This window comes from Hippocampus guttulatus, chromosome 17 (assembly GCF_054856545.1).
Source record: "Hippocampus guttulatus isolate MCC_2025c chromosome 17, RoL_Hgut_1.0, whole genome shotgun sequence".
NCBI lineage: Eukaryota > Metazoa > Chordata > Actinopteri > Syngnathiformes > Syngnathidae > Hippocampus > Hippocampus guttulatus.
Genome location: NC_141277.1, coordinates 3,624,887 through 3,646,205, shown reverse-complemented (window position 1 = coordinate 3,646,205; position 21,319 = coordinate 3,624,887). Strand labels below are relative to the sequence as shown.

Sequence of the window (21,319 nt, the reverse complement as noted above, 5' to 3'; positions counted from 1 at the left end):
TCACGAAAAGCATGCGAAAATGAAGATCATCGCAACCCCTTTCTTTTCCCTCAACGAAAACTAATAATCACCAGGCGTAGTCTTACAATATTTATTAACACTGTTGTAATGTGACACAATTAACGCCGAGTAACCTGTCAAAACATGTCAGGCCCAGGGAGGAAATGGAATGGAAACTATTGACATCCATCCATCCATCCAGGAAACCAGTGGGGCTTTGCAGTGGCATCCATCCTGCTATTTACTTTTATATGGACGGAGGGGAGAGCAGATGGCATTATTATATAACACTGTTGCTTATAACCATAGCTGAACCACAGCGATTGCCACAAGGCCATCGCTCAGTGGTTGAAAAGCTCCCTTAGAGTAGTTTTTTTTTTTTTTGGGCTGGTTTTGGTATATACAGTATATATATATACACGTATACACACGCACACACGCCATATCCCATCAGCTTTACAGATACCACGACCAAGGGCAAACACCTTTGATTTGTTTCCTAGAGGGATAAAGAAAAGTCTATTTGAAGTGTATACTTGACTACTTCAAAAACAATTGTCATTTATTTGTTGTGGCCTTATTTCCATTCAGCAGCAGTGTTATACTGTACTATACAAACAATTGTTGTAAATTGTTGTTTTTCAGCTCCGAGTATTGGCTGTGACAAGGGCACTCTCCTTCCCACCCCTCCCTTACTGGGAGGTGAACGGATGTTGCGATGATTCCTCCCACACCAAGGGCTGAACCAACCGCGCGGTTCTACCCCTCATGTCCGCCTCGCCTTCGGTCAGATTTAGTTGGACCAATCTGCTTTTGTGTGGAGTGCCATCACCGGCTTACAAAAACACATGCTGAGACATTGACTGACTGGTAAGTTCATTTTAAAATTTGATTTATTTACATCTTTTAAATATATTCTACAGGACTAACGAATGGGCTGCTACCCGGCTGTCAAAGGTGCATGCATCTGTCCGCTGAAATGCAATATTGTTAAGTGAATGTAAAGCTTTTTTTGGAGTGTAGTTGAAAAAAATATTTATGTATACATTTAGAAATGTATATATTACTAATGTATGCATTATTTAATATAAACTATATGTAAAATATAGTGCACACATATTTTTAAAGCTATAATTAATGAAATATTATTGCAAAAAATAGCTCACAAGAGGAATATTAAAAAATATATATAAATATGAATTTGAAATTAAATATAGTGAATCAAATATTTAAAGAAAATATTGTTCATCAAATATAAACTCCCAAAAGGCAGTAGAATATTTAACGGATATTATTAATTGAAAAAAAACTGTGTTAAACAAATGGTTCTCTAACAGTGTCACTCAAAAGTGAGAATTATAATCTTTAGTAAATGCTGAATTGTCATTTAATATGTTTGAAAGCCTTCCAACAGATCCCGTAATGGGATTTCCGTGGACGTGATCTGCGTGTCCGCTGGCGTTTGCTTGAGTCTGTTTCAAGCGGGTTCAGGGTGAGACAGTCTTGGCTGTCATAGCAACAAGCCGATCAAGTCCATAATGGATTACTTTAGAAAACATTTTCATTGTTACTACAACGGGCTTGATATACGTTCAGTAAATGGCGTACATTTGAGCCATGCTTGTCATTGTTAGGTCCCGCAGGCAGAGCATTGTCAATAGCACAGCATAGAATGTTTAATAAGTCATAACTTGGGTTTTTGTACAGGCAAATGGCAACTGTCATGCAAGTGTGAATGTTAGTTTAATCAAATTCTATTTAATTTATTTAGTTTGTTTTTCAATTAGCTGTATTTTACCATCATCATTGCATTTTTTTTTTCACATGCCATCACCGGTACCTGTCTGTATCGATCTGGCGTTTTAACTTTTTTTTTGGACCGTATACATGTGATTTTATTTTTTCTTACATTACAAGAAAAACTATAGTTTTAACTTATGATTGATACAGCTTGCAAGTTATAAGATAAGATAAGAGATGTCTCATGGCCGATGTCTTTTTTTCTTTACTTGCAAACATAAATTTGAGTTACAAGCACTCTTGTGGCGTTGAACTTTAAAACAAGCAGAAGTTGGATATTTGAACACAGGTGGTGCAGCAACAAATGTAGAGAGACAATATAACAATACTCACAGGCGTCCATTCTTTATCCTCTGCAAAAAAAACTAAACAAAACAAATTACTGCAGCTTACTGAGCAGTTCTTATTACTTCTCTGTTACGTCTTCTTCGTGTATCTACATATCAGTGGCGTGCGGTCAGGGCCTTCAAGCCATTCTCGGCTGGCCTAAACACTATTAGAAGCATTGACCTCTATTTACAACTGACATAAAATTACATGAATTTATTTCTTCTCATAGCTTGACCTTGACCTTGATGTTTTAGCTGCCCAATTTGCACCAGTGTTACATTTTTATTTTTTCTAATCAGATTTCAGCTCCTTTGTGTTGCTATGTGAATGGAATCTGCCCAGGACCTTCAATGGTGTAAATGCCTGTTTACACCTTTATGGAGGAGGACAAATGTCGCATATGATTAAAACTTCTTTTTCTAGAGGAAATATTGCTCTTTCTTTTATAATTGAAATGAATTTTCACTGAGTGGTAATGGCCAAATGTACCGGTAATACAAAGATGGCTTAGAACTGTCTTTGTTCATGACTGACAATAATAATTTTTGTAATTTTTCTTTTAGTGTGACTTATGGGCTGCTGATCATTGCACTCCATAGTGCTTGTTTGGGGGCTTGTACTGCTATGGCTTTACAAGGCTGCGACTCAAAGAAAGGGGCATTCAGCTGCCTTCCCCATTCATTGATTATAAGCCGATGCACAAATCTACAACCGTCTAAAAGCGAGCTTCTCGAGGAGAAAAAAAACAGGAGGGAAGGAAGTAAGAAACCTAAATGCTTGCCTTTTAACTATGTATAGAAGCACTTGAGTTGTAGCTGTGGTTACACGAGTCTTTTATTGCGCAGGGCGAAGGAAGTCCATTTCAGCACACTTACGGGCAGTAATGTTGCAAAGAGGATTTCATTCAATCAATTACGCCAATATGCTGTTGATTGCAAATAGTGGCTGGAATGTTTGTGTTGTGGTCTGGGTCCATCATTGTCAGTCCGAACCGAACTGTAATCATCAGTCGGTCAGTCCGTCATAGTGTTTTAACAACGTTTCCGTCAGTAAACTTGAAGACATTGAAATCCAAAAGATGAAAAATTCATCCATCCATTTTCAACAGCGCTTATCCTGAACAGGGTGGCGGCAGGGTGCTGGAGCCTATCCCAGCTGACTTTGGACGAAAGGTGGACTACACCCTGAACTGGTCGGCAGTCAGGTCTCAGGGCACATATGGAGACAAACAACCATTCACACCCACATTAACACCCTCATGACTGCGAACCGATCCCATCCTGAACGCACACAATTCAGGCGAGTCCATCTATGCTGCATGTCATACGTAAGCATATCTGACAATAAAGATGACCTTGACCTTGACCTTGAGTGTACCATTCCACCACACAAGAAAAATCCAAATCCAGTTTGAAATGTATATTTAACGGTAGCCTACAATTAGCCCTGATTTCACTCGGGATATACTTCAGAGTGAAAATTAGGTCACTTATGTAGCGGCGTTACATTTAACACGGCGCAACACGTCCCTGAACAGCATTGAAAGGCTTCACAGTTGACTGTTTCATGGCAGTCTCCTGTCTTCTTAGCAGCTTATTGGGTGCGGGCCCTCCCGTTACGTAAGCACCTCTATATACAGCAGGACGCTAATCCGGTGGCGTGACCTTAATGCCAATTACCAGATCATGGCGACGTTGTCGAGACACCACCAGGGAAGAGCGTTTAAGCGGTGTTCTAGGTGAGCTCAACAGGTATGATAGCATCAGACAAGCAGGGCCGTGTTGTGATTGCGACCCGCTTCACAAAACATGGTTGGCATTCAGTGGGTTTAGGCACGTGTTCCGCCGTGTCGCCAGATGTGCTTCTTCTAGTTAGCGAGATATTTTACGGGTCAGCCTCTCGGCGGGTTCAGAGATGAAAAGGGTCACGCTGTGTACTAGCAATGCTAAGAGATTGCCGCCCGCTTATGCAATGGCTTAGACCGCATGTGCCAGCTGGTAGAGGTAGACAGACTCCAGAGGATTGTATTTATTTTCATTTTTAATCCTTGGCGTAACCCCTGACGAAGAGGGAAATACAGCATATATGATGAATATGATGATCATTCTGCTCTGTTTCATTGGAAGGATAACATTCTGCTCAGTTTGTTAAAAATTGCCTGTACATGCAACAAGATGGTGGCAAAGTACAACTTTTGTCAAAGAGAAGCTCCTCATGTTATGTCAACATAGCTTCTTGGCACCAAGTATGGCAGAAAAGTAATTTTTTTTGCTTTGGCCAGAGCACAAAAATGAAAAATATGTAAGATTTTCAGTCAATAATGAATGATAGGACCCCCCAAAAATATACTATGTGAATTTGCGCATCTTACAGGGAGTCATTGGAGATGAGATGCCAGACAGCCCAGTGCATTGCAGACATGCAGGCAGGCAGTTGGTGGCAGTAAAGCATTACTACTAAGGCTTGCCTAAGGCTTTTCGTTATGCAAAGTAAATCTTTATTCTCAAAATATGACCATTTTTTTCTCTTAATCCACCCTTCCTGCAGCCCTCACGTGTGTCGTGCCGCAATGAGAAACGTTCAGGGGTTGACCTGGCTGCTCCTGCTGGTTCTCACACCACACACTAAAGGTACATTCCATAACCAAAGACGCCTGGTTAGACACTTGACCATGAGGAAAAATAGATGTCGTTGGTTGGTGCCACTGATTCTAAAACGTCCTCCCTGTCGGACTCTAAGGTGATCTCAGTCGGCCGGGGAAGCCCACGCTGACCAGCTGTCGCTCTCCGGAGAAAGAAACCTTCACGTGCTGGTGGCAGCCTGCTTCTGATGGAGGACTGCCAACCACGTACGCGCTGTACTACCGCAAGGAAAAGTCAGTACAGTACTTCCCATTTTTTCCTATTGTCTAGTCAATAAAGTCAATGGGGAAAGTATTGAGTTGTCTGCTGCCTGAAGATAATGTGATAACAATTAGCCCCCCTTCCACCCTTTGACTCTGGCTTTAAACGACCAACATAAAAGATCGCACATAAATGGACTTCAGAAATGACGCTGCTATTATTCTGAGGCAAATGGATTCTTTAGTGCTTTACCAACTACTTTGTGCTTTTCAATGGCTTTGGGCAATTTGCACATACTGGATGTTTTCCTCCAGCAACTGAATCTTGAGCCCCTTATTATATGTGCTTATTTGTTCATTTTCAGGGACTGCAGCATTTACCCCCCAGGCCCCATACTTGTAATCAGTCATCATTAATCGGTTACCCGGTGCTCCCTTCCCACCCACTCCTCCTGTCTCCAGCTCCGAAATCATGTACGAGTGTCCCGACTACTTCACGGGCGGGGAGAACTCGTGCTTCTTCAACAAGAACAACACGTCCATCTGGGTTAACTACAACATCACCGTGGTGGCCACCAACCGACTGGGCAGCACCTTCTCCGACCCCGTGGATGTCGACGTGGTCTATATCGGTAAGGAGTCGTGTCCTTGGGGCCGCTTAACCTCAAATGGGTCTTTAGGCCCAATCTTCTCAATCGCCGACATTATCGTTGACTATGACGAATTGAAACAACAAAACGCGCCACCCGGAGCGTACACCCTGGACATGTTTTGATGCCGTACATTTCGGGGTGGGTGTTCTATTCCTCTGCAGTGCAGCCCAACCCTCCGGAGAACGTGTCGCTGAGCGTCATGGAGGACAAAGGCTGGCCCTTCCTGCGAGTGGCGTGGGCGCCGCCCCGCAAGGCCGACACTCGCTCCGGCTGGATCACACTCATCTACGAGCTTCGCATCCGGTCGGAGGCGGAAAACGAATGGGAGGTACATACAGGGAACCTTTTGTCCACGTTATTGCAACCTGTGGCGTCGATTGGCGTGGAGTCGACCGTTCCGAGGGGAGTTTCCAAGGCAGCGGCCAATGCGTGAAACCTGAGCTCCAACGTGTCAGTCCGAATGCCAGCTGGTCCCTCGGATTAGGACACTGTATAAAATCCCTGCTTTGTGTTGTATGTGCTTTTATCTCGGATCTTTACCGGCGCCAAGCGCAAAAAGCACAAATAGGGGTGGAGGTATTGTTTTGATTTGGATGTTCGCGGGATGATGCAAAAATGACAAGTTTCGTTTTGAATCTAATCTGAATGCATTTTAAAAAGCTGTGTTGCGTGTGTTCAGACTCACGTGGCTGGCCAGCAGAAGCTGTTCAACATTTTCAGCCTGCGCTCCGGCAGCTTGTACCTTGCGCAGGTGCGCTGCAAACCCGACCACGGCTTTTGGAGCGACTGGAGCTCGCCGTCGCAAATCCGTTTTCCTGAATGTAAGATATCACATACACACGTACCACTGCGGCAATCATATAGATTTTTTCTTCTTTTTTTTTGTAACCTGGATTTCATGTACAATATAGTGTAGAGTCCAAAAAAGGCAACAAATCAGTGAGAGACAGGAGTTTTCTTTTGAATTGTACATCCAGATTTCCATCAGGAAAAGTCAGCGTGGATTGTCACCACTGCTGTTTGTGCCTTCATCTTCCTCATCATCACGTGGTTGCTGCACATGAACCATGGCAGGTAAAAGGAAAAAAAACCCCAAAACATCCATCCATTGTTGTGATTCTGATGTTTCTCTCTTTATTTTTGAAGCTTGAAACACTGCCTCCTACCACCGGTCCCTGGTCCTAAAATAAAAGGATTCGATGAGCAGCTACTAAAGGTAACAGCCGCTTTTCTCTTTCAACACAATGCACGTTACACAGAGATCCTACAACATCTACAGGTATACATCAGGGCCATAGCAGAATACTTGACCTGCCTTTACCTTCTACACAGTGAGCGTAGATATGACTTGGGTCGACAACCCCCCCGACCACTCCAATACCACCCACCTGAGACACACACAGACGCTTTGGTAAAAAAATATATATGTACAGTATATATTAAAAAAGCAAAATGAGGGCAGAACAACGGCAGCTTTTATACATGCAGTGTTAAAGTGCTTTTGTGAATACTTTTAATGACTTAACGCGAAAGCCTTAAAATTGCAGTCGACTTTCTCCCCCATTCCGTGTCGACGTGGAACAAAGCTGGAGAATTGTTTTCTTTTGCGGACAGTGACTTTATTCGTAGGTAACCACCACCCCCCCCCCCCCGCCCCCACCCGACATCTCCCCGCAACTGCCATCACTGCCGCCTCTGTGTCCACTTTGTCCACCCATTGTCAGTGCCTTTTAGTGTACCCCGATATCTGGTCAACGCCAGTTATGTGAAAAAGGGACAAGGGGTGAAAAAGGTGAAAATTGCCAGCTTTTGCATAACGGAGAATTGATTCTTCCCATGCAGAAAGGAAAATCCGAAGACATCTTCAACGCGCTAGTGGTGTCAGACTTTCCCATGTCGTGGTCGTCGTTGTCCAACAGCGAGGACCTGCTGCTAGAGTTACTGGAGGTTTACATCCCGGAAGAAAGGGAGACCATGTTGGGGGTGAGCAAGGACCTCGGTGGCGGCAGCTTCAAGTTGGAGAGCTCGACGTCTGACAGCGACTCGGGCCGGGGTAGCTGCGACAGTCGCACACTGCTGATTGAGAAGTGCGGCCGGCCCAAAGAGCACGAAGACAGCGCAGAGGAGCGGGTCGAACGGGAAGACTGGGAAGATGCTCGAGAAGACACGGGAGGTAGGACGTGGCCTTCTGTGTTTCCCGGCCTGCCGGACCGGCCTCAGCGCAGCCTCTCAGATGGCCTCTCTCAAGTTCTGGAGCCCTCGGAGGGGCAAGTGTGCAAGCAAATCAAGGCCCGCAGCGACATCGATATCGCCGTGTCCGGTCACAAAGTGTCACCCGCTCACTGGCCCGTGGAGTACGTGGGCGTGCAGGCGGTTGTGAATGACGACATGGTCATCCTGCAGCCATGGGGCAGCAGGGAGGGCTGCACCCCGCCGCACTCCTTACAGGAGCGGGACTACAGCCAGGTGAAGCAGGTGGGCAGCGACGACACTCTGCTACTGCTCCAGAAAGTGTCAGAGGGAACGGCAGATGGGCGCGAGGCTGGAACAAGTTTTGGCAATATGAGCCAGAAGAGCGCCACCTGTATGAACTCCACCACGGCAACGGGTGGCTACGTCGACGCAGCTGCTGTTTTCCCAATGACAACGTACTGAGCGTCCTTTTCGGCGATGGGAATTCAAGGTCATCTCGTAATTGTTATTTTTATCATCTTCAACGGGATGGGATTGATGGGAATGTTGTGAACCCCTTTTTCCATGTACCGGTACTTGAGACCCACAATTTTTAATACACAAAAAAAATATATATTGTATATACTGTATATATTTTAGAGTATCATAACTCTTTTACAAAATGGTCTTTTTTTTTAAACTTTTTAACAAAAATGTATTTTTTCTCCATGTTAAGACTTTATGTACCATTATGACTTTTTCTCCATAACATTCAGATTTTTTTTCTTTCTCAAAGACTTTACAAAGGTCACATGAGGAATTTGTTGCAATAAAATTGTTGCAAAAAATGATGGAATCATTTTCGAGGTTGTGTGTCATGGCATGTTCATGAATCCTTTTGCATAGTGGAACCTCCAAGGCTTTTTCTTAGTTTTATTTGTGTATTTTGTGATGCGGAAAGGAAAAAAAAAACATTGATAACCATCGAACAAACATTTATCGGGAAGCGTACAAATTTGATGTATGTGGCCACAGTAGGAATGAAGCAGTTTTGTATACCGAGGACTGTCAGTAAAATTATGTGTTCAAAGAAATGTGTTTGAAGAAATGTCTTGCTCAGTTTTTCCATGGGTAGATTATTTTTGTACAGAAGTAACGTGTATGTCACAATGTAAAGTTTATTTTGATATTTCAGGGTTCCCATGTGTCCTGAAAAATGATTGACCAATTTTCAATTCATGACAAAGACATGGAAAATGACAAAAAGTAAAATATCCTGGAAAAGCTTCATTCGTTCTGGAAAGTTCTTCCTCCGTCAGCTTCTCCCTACCTTGCGGGTGAACGCAAACGGGTTAAATGTAAAGTACGTGCAGTCTGTTTTCAGCTCCCTTCAACGGGCAACATTGAGCCGTGGCGTTATTCTGCTTTCATGTGAGAATGCTGATTTTCAAGTCAGCAGTTTCACCTCATGAGCGAAAGTGAGTGTTTTGCAAAAACTTGTTTTATTTATTTCTATTGGCCCCAATGCTCTTCCGTAGAAAAGAACCTGTTTGCATGAAGTAATTGGACTTCTTTCCTGATGACGCAACGAACCCTAATTGGTCGAGACGGGGCACTTGCTGCCATCCTCCTTCCGCGGGTCAATGGCCGAGGTCCGTTCAGCTTCTGCCTACCACAACACCCCTACAAAACTTTTACTCTCTTGAAGAACTGGTAGACTGTCCAGAGACGATTTGTGACGCTCATCCGAAACTCGTTGAACTCAGGCGCTGTGAAAAAATGCTCACGGCTTTGCGTCATCATGTGCCATTGAGCCGCATGATTAAATTCCACACAGCAAGAGGTGAGTTAATTGCTATGGCGAGCTTGTTTTTTTCTTTAATTCTTATTTGAGTTTAGATTATTTGCGCAACCACTGAACTGAGTGCACCTATTAAACTTTATATTTGTCTGAGAAGCTGCTGAACAACATATTTGTAGTAGAAACCCAACAAGATTTCATTTAGCTGTTTAACTACCAAGCCTGTTTTAATACAGAACGAATTACAAGCTGTGACTCAGCACATTTGTTCATACAATAGATAGTTTTCGATCACAGTATCAGTATTTGCTTGTCTGCCATGTTGGAGGGCCAGATCATCATTTTGTCATTCACTGAGGTAGGGAAAAAAAATGTTTTGGTGACGTGTCATCAGTGAAAAGACATCATAAAAATACATATGCAAGTAGAGCCTGGAAATTCTACTTGTGTGCAGTTTCAAAGCAGTTGTTATTTGTTACTTCCCACCACTCCATCCAGCATACGGTGCTGTCCACCTGTGCGCAACTCTAATCAGGGACGAATGTTCATGTCCTTGTTTGAATATATAAACCTTTAAAACCAGAGTTAGGCAATCAAGTAACCATAGTTACTGTATAACTGGACAGGTGAACCATTGCATACTGTTGGTCACGAAAATTAAAAACACACTGTAAACCGTATATACAGTATTTCCTCTTGTCTAAAAGGTTTATTGAATAACTTAGTAGTTAATGTTGGAACTTTGTCTGGAGCAAATTGGAATACTCCATCCATCCATCCATCCATCCATCCATTTCTTATCCTCAACAATGGTCACTGAAGCCTATCCCAGCTGTCTTTGGGCAGTAGGTGGCGGTACACCCTGAACCGGTTGCCAGCCAATCGCAGGGCACACATAGACAAGCACCCATTCGCGCTCAGAATCACACCTAGGGACAATTTAGATTATTCCATTAACCTGCCAAGGAAACCGGAGTACCCAGAGAGGTACCCACACAGACACAGGGAGATCAAATGGTATCACTTCCAATGCATTTTGAATGAACAACGTCAATGACCTCCGTTTGTCCGCAGGGCTGTTGTGTCCGAAATCTGCCTTGAAAACCGCTCCTGCAGACCTGTTAGAGATGCCTCCATGCAGCTTCACACCACAAGAATACAAGGTGACAACAAGCAGTCTGCTAGCACGGAGCCCATCTCAACTCACTTTGGGTGAGAGGTTGTGGGTTCATGGTGAACCCTTGGCCAGCCAAATGTAATTATGGCATTTCATTGGGGAAAATTCAGGGGATGTCCAAAGAGCGTATGATGGAGATCCGTCGGACAAACTGCCATCCCATGACCATGAAGGTGACCTACTATAAGAAGCCGGTCTACATCCATCAGGGTCACATGCAGTGGCTATGGGACGTAGATGGGAAGCGCTATCTGGATCTCTTTGCCGGCGTGGCCACCGTCAGCGTGGGCCACTGCCACCCGTAAGATGAATTTATTTATTTTTTCCGCTCCACACTTTTGCTGTTTTTTGTTTGACGGTTAAACCGGCTGACTTGTGGCGGGCGCAGAAAAGTGACGGCGGCCGCAGAGCGGCAGCTGAGGACTCTGGTCCACACCACCAACATCTATGTTTATCCTCCCATCCACGAGTACTGCGAAAAGCTCGCGTCCAACTTGCCTGATCCTCTCAAGGTACTGCAAAGACTTTTCTTTGGAGAGAAATGTCGAATCAGAAAAACAACCAGAATGGCTTTCAGTTAAGTACAGACCATCGCGAAGCGTAAACAAACTCAAACATGTACGCAAATTTTGATACAGTCAAGCTCACAAAGCAGTGACATATTGTCACTCACGAGCCAATGACTATAATCTCTGGTGATGAGCTACATTTCACCCTGCAGGTAATCTACCTAACCAATAGCGGCTCAGAGGCCAATGACCTGGCCATGTGTATGGCCCGACTCTACACTCGCAACTTTGACATCATCACTTTCAGGTATCTGCCCTCTTGTTGGATTTTAATATCTTCATAGATTGTGCGTATGAACCTAAGGAGGTGGTCCTTGAGTGGAACAATTTTCCAATGCGTGATAAGGTTTTCAATATTTTTACTATTTTTCATTTTCCTTGGGTTGCGAATTTCATGCTGATGTAAAAAAAAACACATTCGTTTTAGGGATTCAAAGGGGCATTCAAGGCGCATCAAATGTTGAACAACCTTGTCGTGAATTTTGAATGACATTTTCACTTGCAGGGGGTCGTACCACGGAGGTAGCCCGCAGACCATGGGTCTGACTGCACAACAAGCTTACAAATACCCTGTCGCCATTGGCTTAGGCTGCACAAACGTACGTACGACTAACTTCCTTTCAACACCACGATATGAAAACAATACGTTATTTTTCTTCTACAATTTGATTGACATTTATGAGGGAGTTTTCTGTGTGGTTCTAATACTTAGATGTGTGTAAAGGCGCACATTGCTTTATTCGATTTCATGACTCCTTAACTCACATGTGACTGTGTACAGTGCACGCTGTGGACCCTGCTGATTTGCTTTCTGCCCTAAAAACCAAATAGACCATGTGTCCTGATGTGTTCAGAGGTCCCTGGGGGGGAAGCCACTGCAGGGACTCTCCTGTGCAGACCACCAGAAAATGTAACTGTGCCCAAGGTAGACATGACGCTCACACTACACTGCTTTTAATTCAAGCTTAAATGAGCAATATATCCTCTTCAATCAAGCATACTGAGTAACATTTATATTGTTTTCAAACCACTGCATTATAAGAGTTCCCATATGTCCTGGAAAACCTGGAAAATAACCGACCCATTTTTCTAGTCTTGGAAGACGCATAGAAAACAAGAAACAGAAGTGAAATGTCCTGGAAAAGCTGGAGTTGTCCTGCAGAATTGTTTTTCCCTCTGCTTCTCCTGCCTTTTGGATAAGTACAAACAGGTTAAACAGACATGTATTGTTTGTTTTCAGTTGCCGTCAATGGGCAACATTGAGCTGTAGAGCTTTTCTGCTTTTAGCCAGCACAGCGCCCCCATGTGACGCTACCAACCAATCAAATTGCTTATTCCCCTACAACACTTGGGCCGCCCAATGTTTCCATGTGACTTTGTTGCTAGATATAGAGTACTGTACTGACCCAAGGGAAGGTTTATTTTCCCCAAAGAAGTGCCAAAACTAGCAACTTTCAGCTCAAGCGTGTTGCTATCGCTCTGTATATCGAGTGTGAGGTTTTTCGCCCCCTCTCTGGCTCCTCTGTTGAGTGACAGGGAGCTGTAAGCGGGCGTGCCGTCACTTTTGGCCTGGGGATGGAATTTATTTGTGTATGTTGTGATAACTTGACTCGTACTGTAGCAGATGGAAAAAAGTCCTGGAAAATAATTTCAAGGAAAGAGTGGCAACCCTGATTATTGCTGAATGTCAATTTGTTCAATTCAAAACCCGTCTCGCAATCTGCGTAAAGGTCATTTTTACCACCGCAATTGGACAACACAAGAGACGCTCAAGGTCTCCTTCTGTCAATCATCTCCCACTGTCAATCATTTACCTCATTTTCAGAAACGGGAGAATGACATACCTTGACGTTTTGCTTGTGTTCCACAGGCTCCTGCGTGGCAAATGAACACTACATTGAACAACTCAAAGAGACGTTTCTCACCAGCGTCCCGAGTCGAATTGCTGCTTTCTTTGCTGAGCCTATTCAGGTGTTCCTTTTACGCGCACACACACACAAATTAGTCAATTGATATCTTGTAATATTTAAGTCAACAAGCACTGCCCCTGGACTGGAACCGGAAGTCACAAAGTCAAGAACAGCTCTAGACCTTGAACAGAAACAGGAAGTTAGATGGCCATGTACCTGTACCTAAACATGACAAACACACACAAAAGAAACCAGCAGCAGTTGGAGGATTGAAAACTTATTTAAAGAAACGAATTAAACTAAAGCACTGACTGCTGTTTTTTTTAATTTTTTTGGCAGGGGGTTGGTGGCGCCGTGCAATACCCAAAACACTTCCTGAAGGAGGCGTACAAACTTGTGAGAGAGCGAGGCGGCCTCTGCATCGCTGATGAGGTTTGAAGCTACATTGTTAGCGCAACTTATGAGTTTTTTTATGTATGACAAAAAGGCCATTTTCATAAGCACAAAATATTGTGTATATGTCAGTTGTTTTTTTTTAATTGAACCAATGTCCCAAAGAGTATCTTAAGAAAAAAGGTCATGCTCGAAAAACGAGTCTCAGCCCTAACGGTCTTATCGCAGGCAATTTTCACGACACATTGCGGCATTTATTGAGATCAAGTGTAGCAATAATGCGCTTATAGGTACAGACGGGATTTGGCCGAACGGGGAGCCACTTCTGGGGATTTCAAGGTCACGACGTCCTTCCTGATATCGTGACCCTGGCAAAGGGCATCGGGAACGGCTTCCCAATGGGAGCGGTGGTTACAACACGGGGTGAGATGACGCCACATGCCGACTTTTAACAGTGTTCGTTTCGCCGATGCACAGTAAAGACTAAAGCCCCTTTTCGCACTGCACTCGCTTCCGTTCAATTCAGCTCAGCTCCTGAGCATTTACACCAAATTTCGACAGAAATTATGTTCTCTCGACAATTTTTTTTTCCCCCTTGTGTAACTGTTGTCCTGTTATGACTTTTTTTTATAGAAATCGCAGACACGTTTGCACAGGGCGTTCATTTCAACACCTTTGGAGGAAACCCATTGGCTTGTTCCATCGCCTCATCTGTCATTGACGTAAGAATATTCTATTCCTTGTAACTCAAGCATGAGAATCAAGCAATTTCAGGAAGCTGGGCCAGGTTGAAATTGTTCTTTTATACTGTATTTATTAAATGTGCAATGATATAACGTGCACGATAGTCTCCTCCCTAACACCGCAAAAACAAACATATTTTACAGTGAACACAATCTAACGTGATGTGACCACTCGCTTGTCCAGACCATCAAAGAAGAAGGACTGCAGCAGAACAGTCTGGAGGTGGGCACCTACCTGATGATGGAACTCGCCAAGCTCAGAGACAAGTATGACATCATCGGGGACGTCCGTGGCAAGGGACTGCAAATCGGCGTGGAAATGGTCCGAGACAAGGTAGCAGTCCTGTTCGTTTTGCAACCTTTTCTGCATTTTGGAGTGGTGTTGGAGCCATAAAAGAAGCGAGACAGCACCCATTTTGATGCTAAATCTATAATTCCCCCCCCCCCCCCTTTTTTTTTCTTTACTTCTGCTTTTACGAAGGTGACTCTGCAATATTGTTCTGGATGTTACTTTGCTGTATTATTGTTTAGTGGTCCATGTTTCATGTTTACCCACCCATTAAGCTCAATCCTTTTGCAGAAGCAATCATTTTAGCAGGCAGCTGCTAAGTGCCTTGATGGACTATAGCTCCATCGTGCGTTACCGTGGTGACCACCCCACACATTTCGGCCGTGAGCCCATCACAGAGCTCCACTGTAATGTTCACCCGCTTGTGTCATGTCCCCAGGCCAGCAGAGTGCCGCTTCCACCTGAGGACATGTCCGCCATCTTTGAGGACATCAAAGACATGGGCATCCTCGTCGGGAAGGGAGGACTTTATGGACAGGTACTGTCACCTTTCGCATTTTGGACTTGAATTGAGTCTAAATTATAAATAAATCCCAATAAGTGTTTCATATGTTTGCAAAAATTTGTATTAAGGATTTTTGAATTAATCCAATCAGAAAATGAATGTGAAAATGGTTTTATTTCCGTAATAATTGGCATTTTGATGAAAGGACTCGATACACGCAGCATTTCCGCATTTGGTGTGCAGCGCCGTGCTAACTTCCAGTCGCTAGTCGAATGCAAAGCAATAACATTGAGAGCGTCAAACTCTTTATCATGTCAATTTCAATCAGAGATGGCTTTATGTGTCCCTAAACATACTTTTGATGTAAAAGCTTGCACAATATGGATTTTACCATGTGTTATTTACAGCTAGGACTTTTCAGGTAAAAGAAATTCCACCTGTTGCTGAATCGAACCTTTAATTTGCAGTTATTACTAAATACAATATATTACACATTGTTTTTATTAGTAGTATGAAAACCTGGTGTGCGAGATTCAGAATCAGCACAGAAAATGTATCGAATATATACATACTTGCGTCTCAGATTTATTTTTATTTTGACCAGTGTAATTGTTTGTTTCAATGTCACGGTGTGTGATTTGCCGAGTTATTTTTGCTCACCGCAGACCTTCCGCATCAAACCTCCCATGTGCATCACGATGGCAGACGCAGCCTTCTTCTTGTCCGTTTTTAACAAGTCCATCCAGCGCTTCATGGAGAAAAGATGAGCCCAGTCAAGAACAAAGTGCAATTATCATTGTCGACTTTCTTCCAGTCTTCACTTTAAAACCTCATCTGGGTTTTTTTTTTGCATCACCATGACAACAATTCTTCAAGCTGCGGTTGCTCAGGCAAAAACACATTAACCATGACGTATAGCTGACAACAAATCTTGTCAATTACCTGCACATGATTTCATAGCAATTTGTGATGACTTTGTTACTAAAATGACTTTGTTACTAAATGTAAATGCAATAAAAAATTGGTGCCGTGTAATATTGTCGAACACTTCAAGACGAGCTAGCATTGATTGGAATCACCCTCACCCAAAGCTCGTGAGGGTCACCGTTCTTCTCATCCACCAGCAGCTTGTTTTCATATCAGACCTGTGTAGATGTACAGTTTGAAGACTTGTCTCCTTATTGAGGGGTTGTCACATTACAGTCAGCGACGACAGTAGACGAGATGTTCGAAAGTCCGCTAAAGATTGGGACAACTGGAAGACGGGATGCCCCAAAACAAACATTTATGATGAGTTGACAATACAGAGTAGCAAAGTTGTTGGGTTTTTTTGGGCTACTTTTACAAAATTCTTAGCACGCTTTTTGGCCTTTCTATGGCTGTGCATTTCCGTGAATGCTTAACAATTCATAAAAGCTTGATTTAAGTATGTATTGGTTTTAATGTGCAGTCACAAAAAAAAAAAATCAACTGTGAATACTGTCTGAGGGATATTTTGTTGTTTGCAATCCAACGCTGTGTGGCACAAATTGATTTTGAAGCACATCAGCAAGAAAAGTGGTGATCGTGGCAGCAGGATAGTACAGTAGTTTCGGTTTGTTACTCCGAGTGATTGCAAGTAACAATCAGTTGGGATTCCATCTCACACAATCTCTGATTGGCTGATTTCAGTCACACCGAAAAAAGAAGCTGAGCAACTCGTAAGTAATTTCAGGCAAATGCAAGAACCCTGGGCTCGAAAAGAAATAGCGCAGACAGGCAATTTCTTTTTTGGGTTGCATTTTTCTTTTTATCAAAAGCTCTTCTGCACTCAAGCTTCCTTCACTTGCAGCTAAGTACGTGTGACGATGGGAGCTGCAATGGCTAATGAGGCCATTTGGCAGAGCGGCTTTTGTTACCCGAAAACCAACACATGAAGTACATACGGCAAGTACTCGTAGAGGACCTTGAAGACCAAGTTGAACTGAACTTATACCCCCCCTCCTTTTTTTTTTTTTTTGTAAAGCAAAAGTGCTTACAAATGTGCTGGCAAAGTGTCAGTTTGTATAAATATGTAGAAAGACGACTTGTAAAAACTATTTATTGTAATTGGAGGGCGGGGGGAGCAGTCAGATGACAAAAAAGAGGAAGAATGTATGACATGATGATGTCCACCAAAGTTTCCTAAGGAATGGCTACTTTGCACAAAAGGTCACTAGTTCCGCCCGGCAAGTGGTGGGACGGCTTCCTTGCCTCACTTAAGGCAGTCCAATTCCATTTGAGTCCACCCAAAGTGTTGTCATCTGTTCTTTCGTTTGTCTTTCTTGCTTCGACTGGCGGAGACGGTCGGAGCGGGATTGGACGAGAGCGCAGTGGCGTGGCCGCTGGATTTGAGGTGGTCGAAGAGTTTGTTCCTGGTGGAGAACTCACCATTACATGTCGCGCAGCTCAGCTTGATGGGCTTCTGAGAGGGGGGGGAAAAAAAATCCCAGAGACAACGGAAGTTCGCATACGACTTATAATTGCGTTACCACCACCCACAAGACCGGAGTCAAACTGCATCACGCGACTGTATTTCTGTACCAACCTCAGGAAACTGCTCTCCTCCTGAATGTGCCTTGACATTCTTTGGTTTGTCTTTACCGTCTGCCTTTTTGACTTTGGGCTTCATGGAGCTGGCCAAAACATACGCATTGTTCAAGACAACTTGTTATCTCAAGGGAGAAAAGAGCAAATGAAAAGGCTCACCTCTTGGGCTCAGGGAGAGGAAGCTGATCTTCCTTCTCGGTTTCCGTGGGGCTCGATGACACCTCGGGAGCATCTCCTGGAACTTCTTCGTGGAGATTTTCGGGAGAGTCTTCAGAACAGTTCCCAACATCTGTAGGTGAAGTCTGATCCTCCGCTGTAGTGCTCTACATGAGAGGCCGGGGACAAGAATTATAGAATATTCAGATATTCATTCAACATTGCCTTGAAAATGAGCAAAAGAAAAAGTTACTAAATGTCCTTGTGTGTAGGATGTAACTCACATTGGCTGCTTTCTGCTGCCTTTTCTTCTTCTGCTTCTTGGAAAGTCTGTGTCAATTGTAGTACAGTATAGAGAATGTGGTTAAAATGTGAAATAAATAAAACAACTGTGGCGGCGTTCACGTGTCTCACAAAGACCCACTTCAGTCTTGATTGATCTTCCTCTCCTTCCTCATCTTGGTCTGTCATGTGTTTGTTCTGCTCAGTGTCCAGGGCCAGAGCAAGTGAGTCATCATCTTGAAGTTGTTGCCGTAGCAACGCGACCATCTCTCTGTGTTTCCGAGACTTCTCGTGGTTGCTCATACTTGAAAAGGTAGACATTGGAAAATGAATGGAATGCAATCTTCATGTTGGGCAGCATAGCATTTAGCTGATGAAGGAAGGCATCACGAATAACTCGTTCTGGTCAGAAAGAGGAGACTCACGCTTTGTCTGATTTGAAGGATTTGTCGCAGGCCGGACAGTAGAGGTCATCATAGTAATCAAAGTTGATGTCGTCTGCGTCTCCATCTGGACCTGTTCAATGAAATGCGTGCCCACACAAGTCATTACCGAATACCTTATGGACCGAATCCTGCCGCAAATGGCGAAAACGTACGAGTAATTAACGCTCTCCGCAAAGAAGCAGTTGGCACCAAGAAGTCACAAATGCAGGCAAAGCAATTCTTTTATCATAGTGCCTTGACCTGAGCACAAAAATTGATGTTTGCGTGTTTCTCTCAACACACCTAATGGTTGCTCGACGGGCTTCTGTGTTTCCAGCTCATCGTCTTCGCTTTCGGACGCATCTCCAAACTCCTCCTCGTACTGAGCCTCCATTTGCTGCAGCTCCTTCTCCAGCTCCGACATGGCCGCCCAGCTCTGCTCCTTGTACTCCTCCGCCAGCCTTGGAACACGTGTGACATGAAGGTTAACGAGGTCTCCATTCACTTCCTTAATAGCGCCGGTCCTCGCGCTGCCATGAGTAACATTTACTTGGCCTGACTGAGCTTCTGCTTGCGCCTGAGCTCCTGCACCTTCTTGCTCTTCTCTGCGTTACGCTCCTCCACCTCCTTGCGGTGCGCCTGCACGCGGCGATCGCGTTTGCGTATGAAGGCCACCAGCTGGCGCACCAGCTCGTTGCGCTCCTTGCGTGCCTTGTCCCGGGTCTTCTTGTTCTCCTTCTCCATAGCGCGTTTCTCCCAACGGTTGGACGCTTGCCGAGTGTCGTACTCCTCCTTCCAGGCAAAGTTCTTACACGTGCAGAAGCTCTGCCAGTAACCGTAGAAGATGTGGACCACCTGGCAGGCGGGAATACCAGAAGATTTATTTTTATTCCAATTTTTGCGGGAATACCAGGAGATTTCATTTAAATTTATTTCCATTTTTATTGGACATATATTATAAGTGCTTTATCAAAAAAAAAAATTCTGACGTTCTTATTTTTATTAGAAAATGAATGATGACATTTAAAAAATAATAATAATCATTTTTCCATCCAACCGTTTTCGATAGTGCTTGTGGTCCAATTACAAGTCAAGGACTTCCTTGTATTTGGAATATTTAGTTTTCAACCCCTTCACCCACAAAACAACAACAATGAAATAGAGTGCCCTTATTACAATGTCTGTAAAAGTTGGGAATTTTCCATTTTCCGCCTTTCTAGGAAACAGGCATCCATCTATAATATGCCAGGCAAAGTGAAAATCACTTGCCATATAATTTGACACAAAATGGCATAAAAAAAAAAAAGATAAATGGTCACTGGCGAGCGCAGCGTGTTATCACCTGGCCTCCAATTGCACGAAAGTACCTACTTACTGTATCGTAGTCGCTCCGAGAATCCCCAAAGGGCGGAAACTCCTCCTCCTCCTCCTCATCATCTTCCACTTTTCCATGCTCCATCTCCTCCTTGACGATAGACTCAAAGAGATTTCTGTAGACTGCGTAGAAGCCCTAAAGAGGAGAATAACAAGAACACCACATTTTATCAGCTGTCAGGTTTTCAAGGGGCCAGTTTTATCTTTTTTCCCCCCGTTTAGCATCACCAACCTTGTCGTCGTCCCCATAGCCTGAGTAACAGGTGACAGTAAAGAACTGCAGCAGATCGATACTGTCGTCCTCGTAGTCGCCGCTGAGGCCACCTTTCAGCAGAGCCTCCCTGTGATTGTCGTACCTGACAAACAGCACTTGTGTGACATTCCCATAAGAACTCACACTGATTTCTCCTTGAAGGAAAATGATGTGGGGTGTAAAACAGACCAAGTGGACTACATGGAACACATTGTGGAGGTTTGTTACATGTATCATTCAGTCAAATGTGAAGCCATCAGCACTTAACAGCTTAGGATTTGTTGAAAAAGACACTGTCAATTATCGCCGTACGTACTGCTGTCTTTCATCAGATAGCTTTAAACTTATGACATTGAGTTTTTTTCCGCACAAATATGTTATAATTTTGATGTTGCTACGGTACGATGATTGCAATCAATGAACAATGCAGTAGTTACCATGCTCGCTCCTGCGGATCACTCAGAACATCATAGGCTGCCTGAATCAGCTTGAAGTGCTCGGCTGCTTCCTCGGCTTTATCCAAGTTCTTATCTGAAATTTTTGATGACAATAATTAGGACTATTTAAAGTAAGAATTGACGTTTTGTGAGCAGTCTGTCACTTACCAGGATGCCATTTCAGGGCTAATTTACGATAGGCTTTCTTCAAATCGTCGTCGTCCGCGTCCCGTTTGACTCCCAGGATTTCGTAATGGCACTTCATTGTTGTTCTTATATTAACGGACTAAATGTACACTCCCGTTCACCTTGTACCTTCATTAACATTTAGCTTGTAGCAGCACGCCGAGTACCGGTTCGAGTGTCGGCCAACGTCAAATAGTCCCGACTTTTAGGAGGAAGTATTTAACTTTTGCAAGTCTCAGACTCCAAACAAGATCCACGTTGTGTACATTTTGACACGTTTTCCATCCGATCACTGAAAACAAGACAGTTTGATCAGGAACACGGCAACTGGCAAGTCTTTCATTTGTGCAGCTTTCTCACACGAGAATATCTCTTTCTCGGCTCACTTTTCCGCACGATGAAAATTCGTTGCTGCCTCCTTTGGCGCAAGGCTGAATTATCAACTATCTTCTAC

At 43.8% G+C, this 21,319-nt stretch overlaps 3 protein-coding genes across 5 annotated transcripts; 2 read left to right on the top strand and 1 right to left on the bottom strand.

Annotated features, from left to right (window-relative positions):
• The first annotated feature begins 344 nt into the window (after positions 1 to 344).
• Positions 345 to 9,083, top strand: prlra (prolactin receptor a). Of its 2 annotated transcripts, XM_086135510.1 has the most exons (10): positions 752 to 870; positions 2,694 to 2,890; positions 4,678 to 4,760; positions 4,870 to 5,005; positions 5,435 to 5,604; positions 5,787 to 5,953; positions 6,305 to 6,446; positions 6,603 to 6,699; positions 6,772 to 6,841; positions 7,468 to 9,083. In XM_086135510.1, exons 3-10 carry the CDS (start codon positions 4,700 to 4,702, stop codon positions 8,278 to 8,280), a joined length of 1,656 nt encoding a protein of 551 aa, XP_085991636.1. In that variant the 5' UTR covers positions 752 to 870; positions 2,694 to 2,890; positions 4,678 to 4,699; the 3' UTR covers positions 8,281 to 9,083. The 2 variants fall into 2 exon arrangements, with proteins under 2 accessions (XP_085991634.1, XP_085991636.1); XM_086135508.1 differs by lacking the exon at positions 2,694 to 2,890 and having other exon boundaries at positions 345 to 870.
• A 323-nt stretch (positions 9,084 to 9,406) lies between these two features.
• agxt2 (alanine--glyoxylate aminotransferase 2) lies at positions 9,407 to 16,219 on the top strand. Of its 2 annotated transcripts, XM_086135755.1 has the most exons (14): positions 9,407 to 9,640; positions 10,673 to 10,761; positions 10,886 to 11,076; positions 11,164 to 11,287; positions 11,497 to 11,591; positions 11,850 to 11,943; positions 12,176 to 12,269; positions 13,215 to 13,315; positions 13,594 to 13,686; positions 13,938 to 14,070; positions 14,281 to 14,369; positions 14,575 to 14,724; positions 15,119 to 15,217; positions 15,850 to 16,219. In XM_086135755.1, exons 1-14 carry the CDS (start codon positions 9,577 to 9,579, stop codon positions 15,949 to 15,951), a joined length of 1,518 nt encoding a protein of 505 aa, XP_085991881.1. In that variant the 5' UTR covers positions 9,407 to 9,576; the 3' UTR covers positions 15,952 to 16,219. The 2 variants fall into 2 exon arrangements, with proteins under 2 accessions (XP_085991881.1, XP_085991882.1); XM_086135756.1 differs by lacking the exon at positions 9,407 to 9,640 and having other exon boundaries at positions 10,672 to 10,810.
• A 1,029-nt stretch (positions 16,220 to 17,248) lies between these two features.
• On the bottom strand, positions 17,249 to 21,255 carry dnajc21 (DnaJ heat shock protein family (Hsp40) member C21). The gene is made up of 12 exons (XM_086134985.1): positions 20,848 to 21,255; positions 20,680 to 20,773; positions 20,222 to 20,345; positions 19,991 to 20,125; positions 19,166 to 19,470; positions 18,919 to 19,076; positions 18,616 to 18,706; positions 18,333 to 18,494; positions 18,193 to 18,238; positions 17,912 to 18,075; positions 17,751 to 17,838; positions 17,249 to 17,627 (listed from the first exon to the last, which is right to left on the bottom strand). Exons 1-12 carry the CDS (start codon positions 20,942 to 20,944, stop codon positions 17,463 to 17,465), a joined length of 1,629 nt encoding a protein of 542 aa, XP_085991111.1. The 5' UTR covers positions 20,945 to 21,255; the 3' UTR covers positions 17,249 to 17,462.
• Positions 21,256 to 21,319: the final 64 nt, after the last annotated feature.

Excerpts from the sequence above, each read along its gene's own strand:
- prlra (XM_086135508.1), top strand. The coding sequence starts at position 719 with ATGATTCCTCCCACACCAAGGGCTGAACCAACCGCGCGGTTCTACCCC. Across the intron at positions 871-4,677 it reads GCTGAGACATTGACTGACTG|CCCTCACGTGTGTCGTGCCG; the intron begins GTAAGTTCATTT and ends CCCTTCCTGCAG. Across the intron at positions 5,954-6,304 it reads AGGCGGAAAACGAATGGGAG|ACTCACGTGGCTGGCCAGCA; the intron begins GTACATACAGGG and ends GCGTGTGTTCAG.
- agxt2 (XM_086135755.1), top strand. The coding sequence starts at position 9,577 with ATGCTCACGGCTTTGCGTCATCATGTGCCATTGAGCCGCATGATTAAA. Across the intron at positions 9,641-10,672 it reads TAAATTCCACACAGCAAGAG|GGCTGTTGTGTCCGAAATCT; the intron begins GTGAGTTAATTG and ends GTTTGTCCGCAG. Across the intron at positions 12,270-13,214 it reads AAAATGTAACTGTGCCCAAG|GCTCCTGCGTGGCAAATGAA; the intron begins GTAGACATGACG and ends TGTGTTCCACAG.
- dnajc21 (XM_086134985.1), bottom strand. The coding sequence starts at position 20,944 with ATGAAGTGCCATTACGAAATCCTGGGAGTCAAACGGGACGCGGACGAC. Across the intron at positions 19,077-19,165 it reads CAGAAGCTCAGTCAGGCCAA|GCTGGCGGAGGAGTACAAGG; the intron begins GTAAATGTTACT and ends ACGTGTTCCAAG. Across the intron at positions 17,628-17,750 it reads GAGGAGAGCAGTTTCCTGAG|AAGCCCATCAAGCTGAGCTG; the intron begins GTTGGTACAGAA and ends CCCCCCTCTCAG.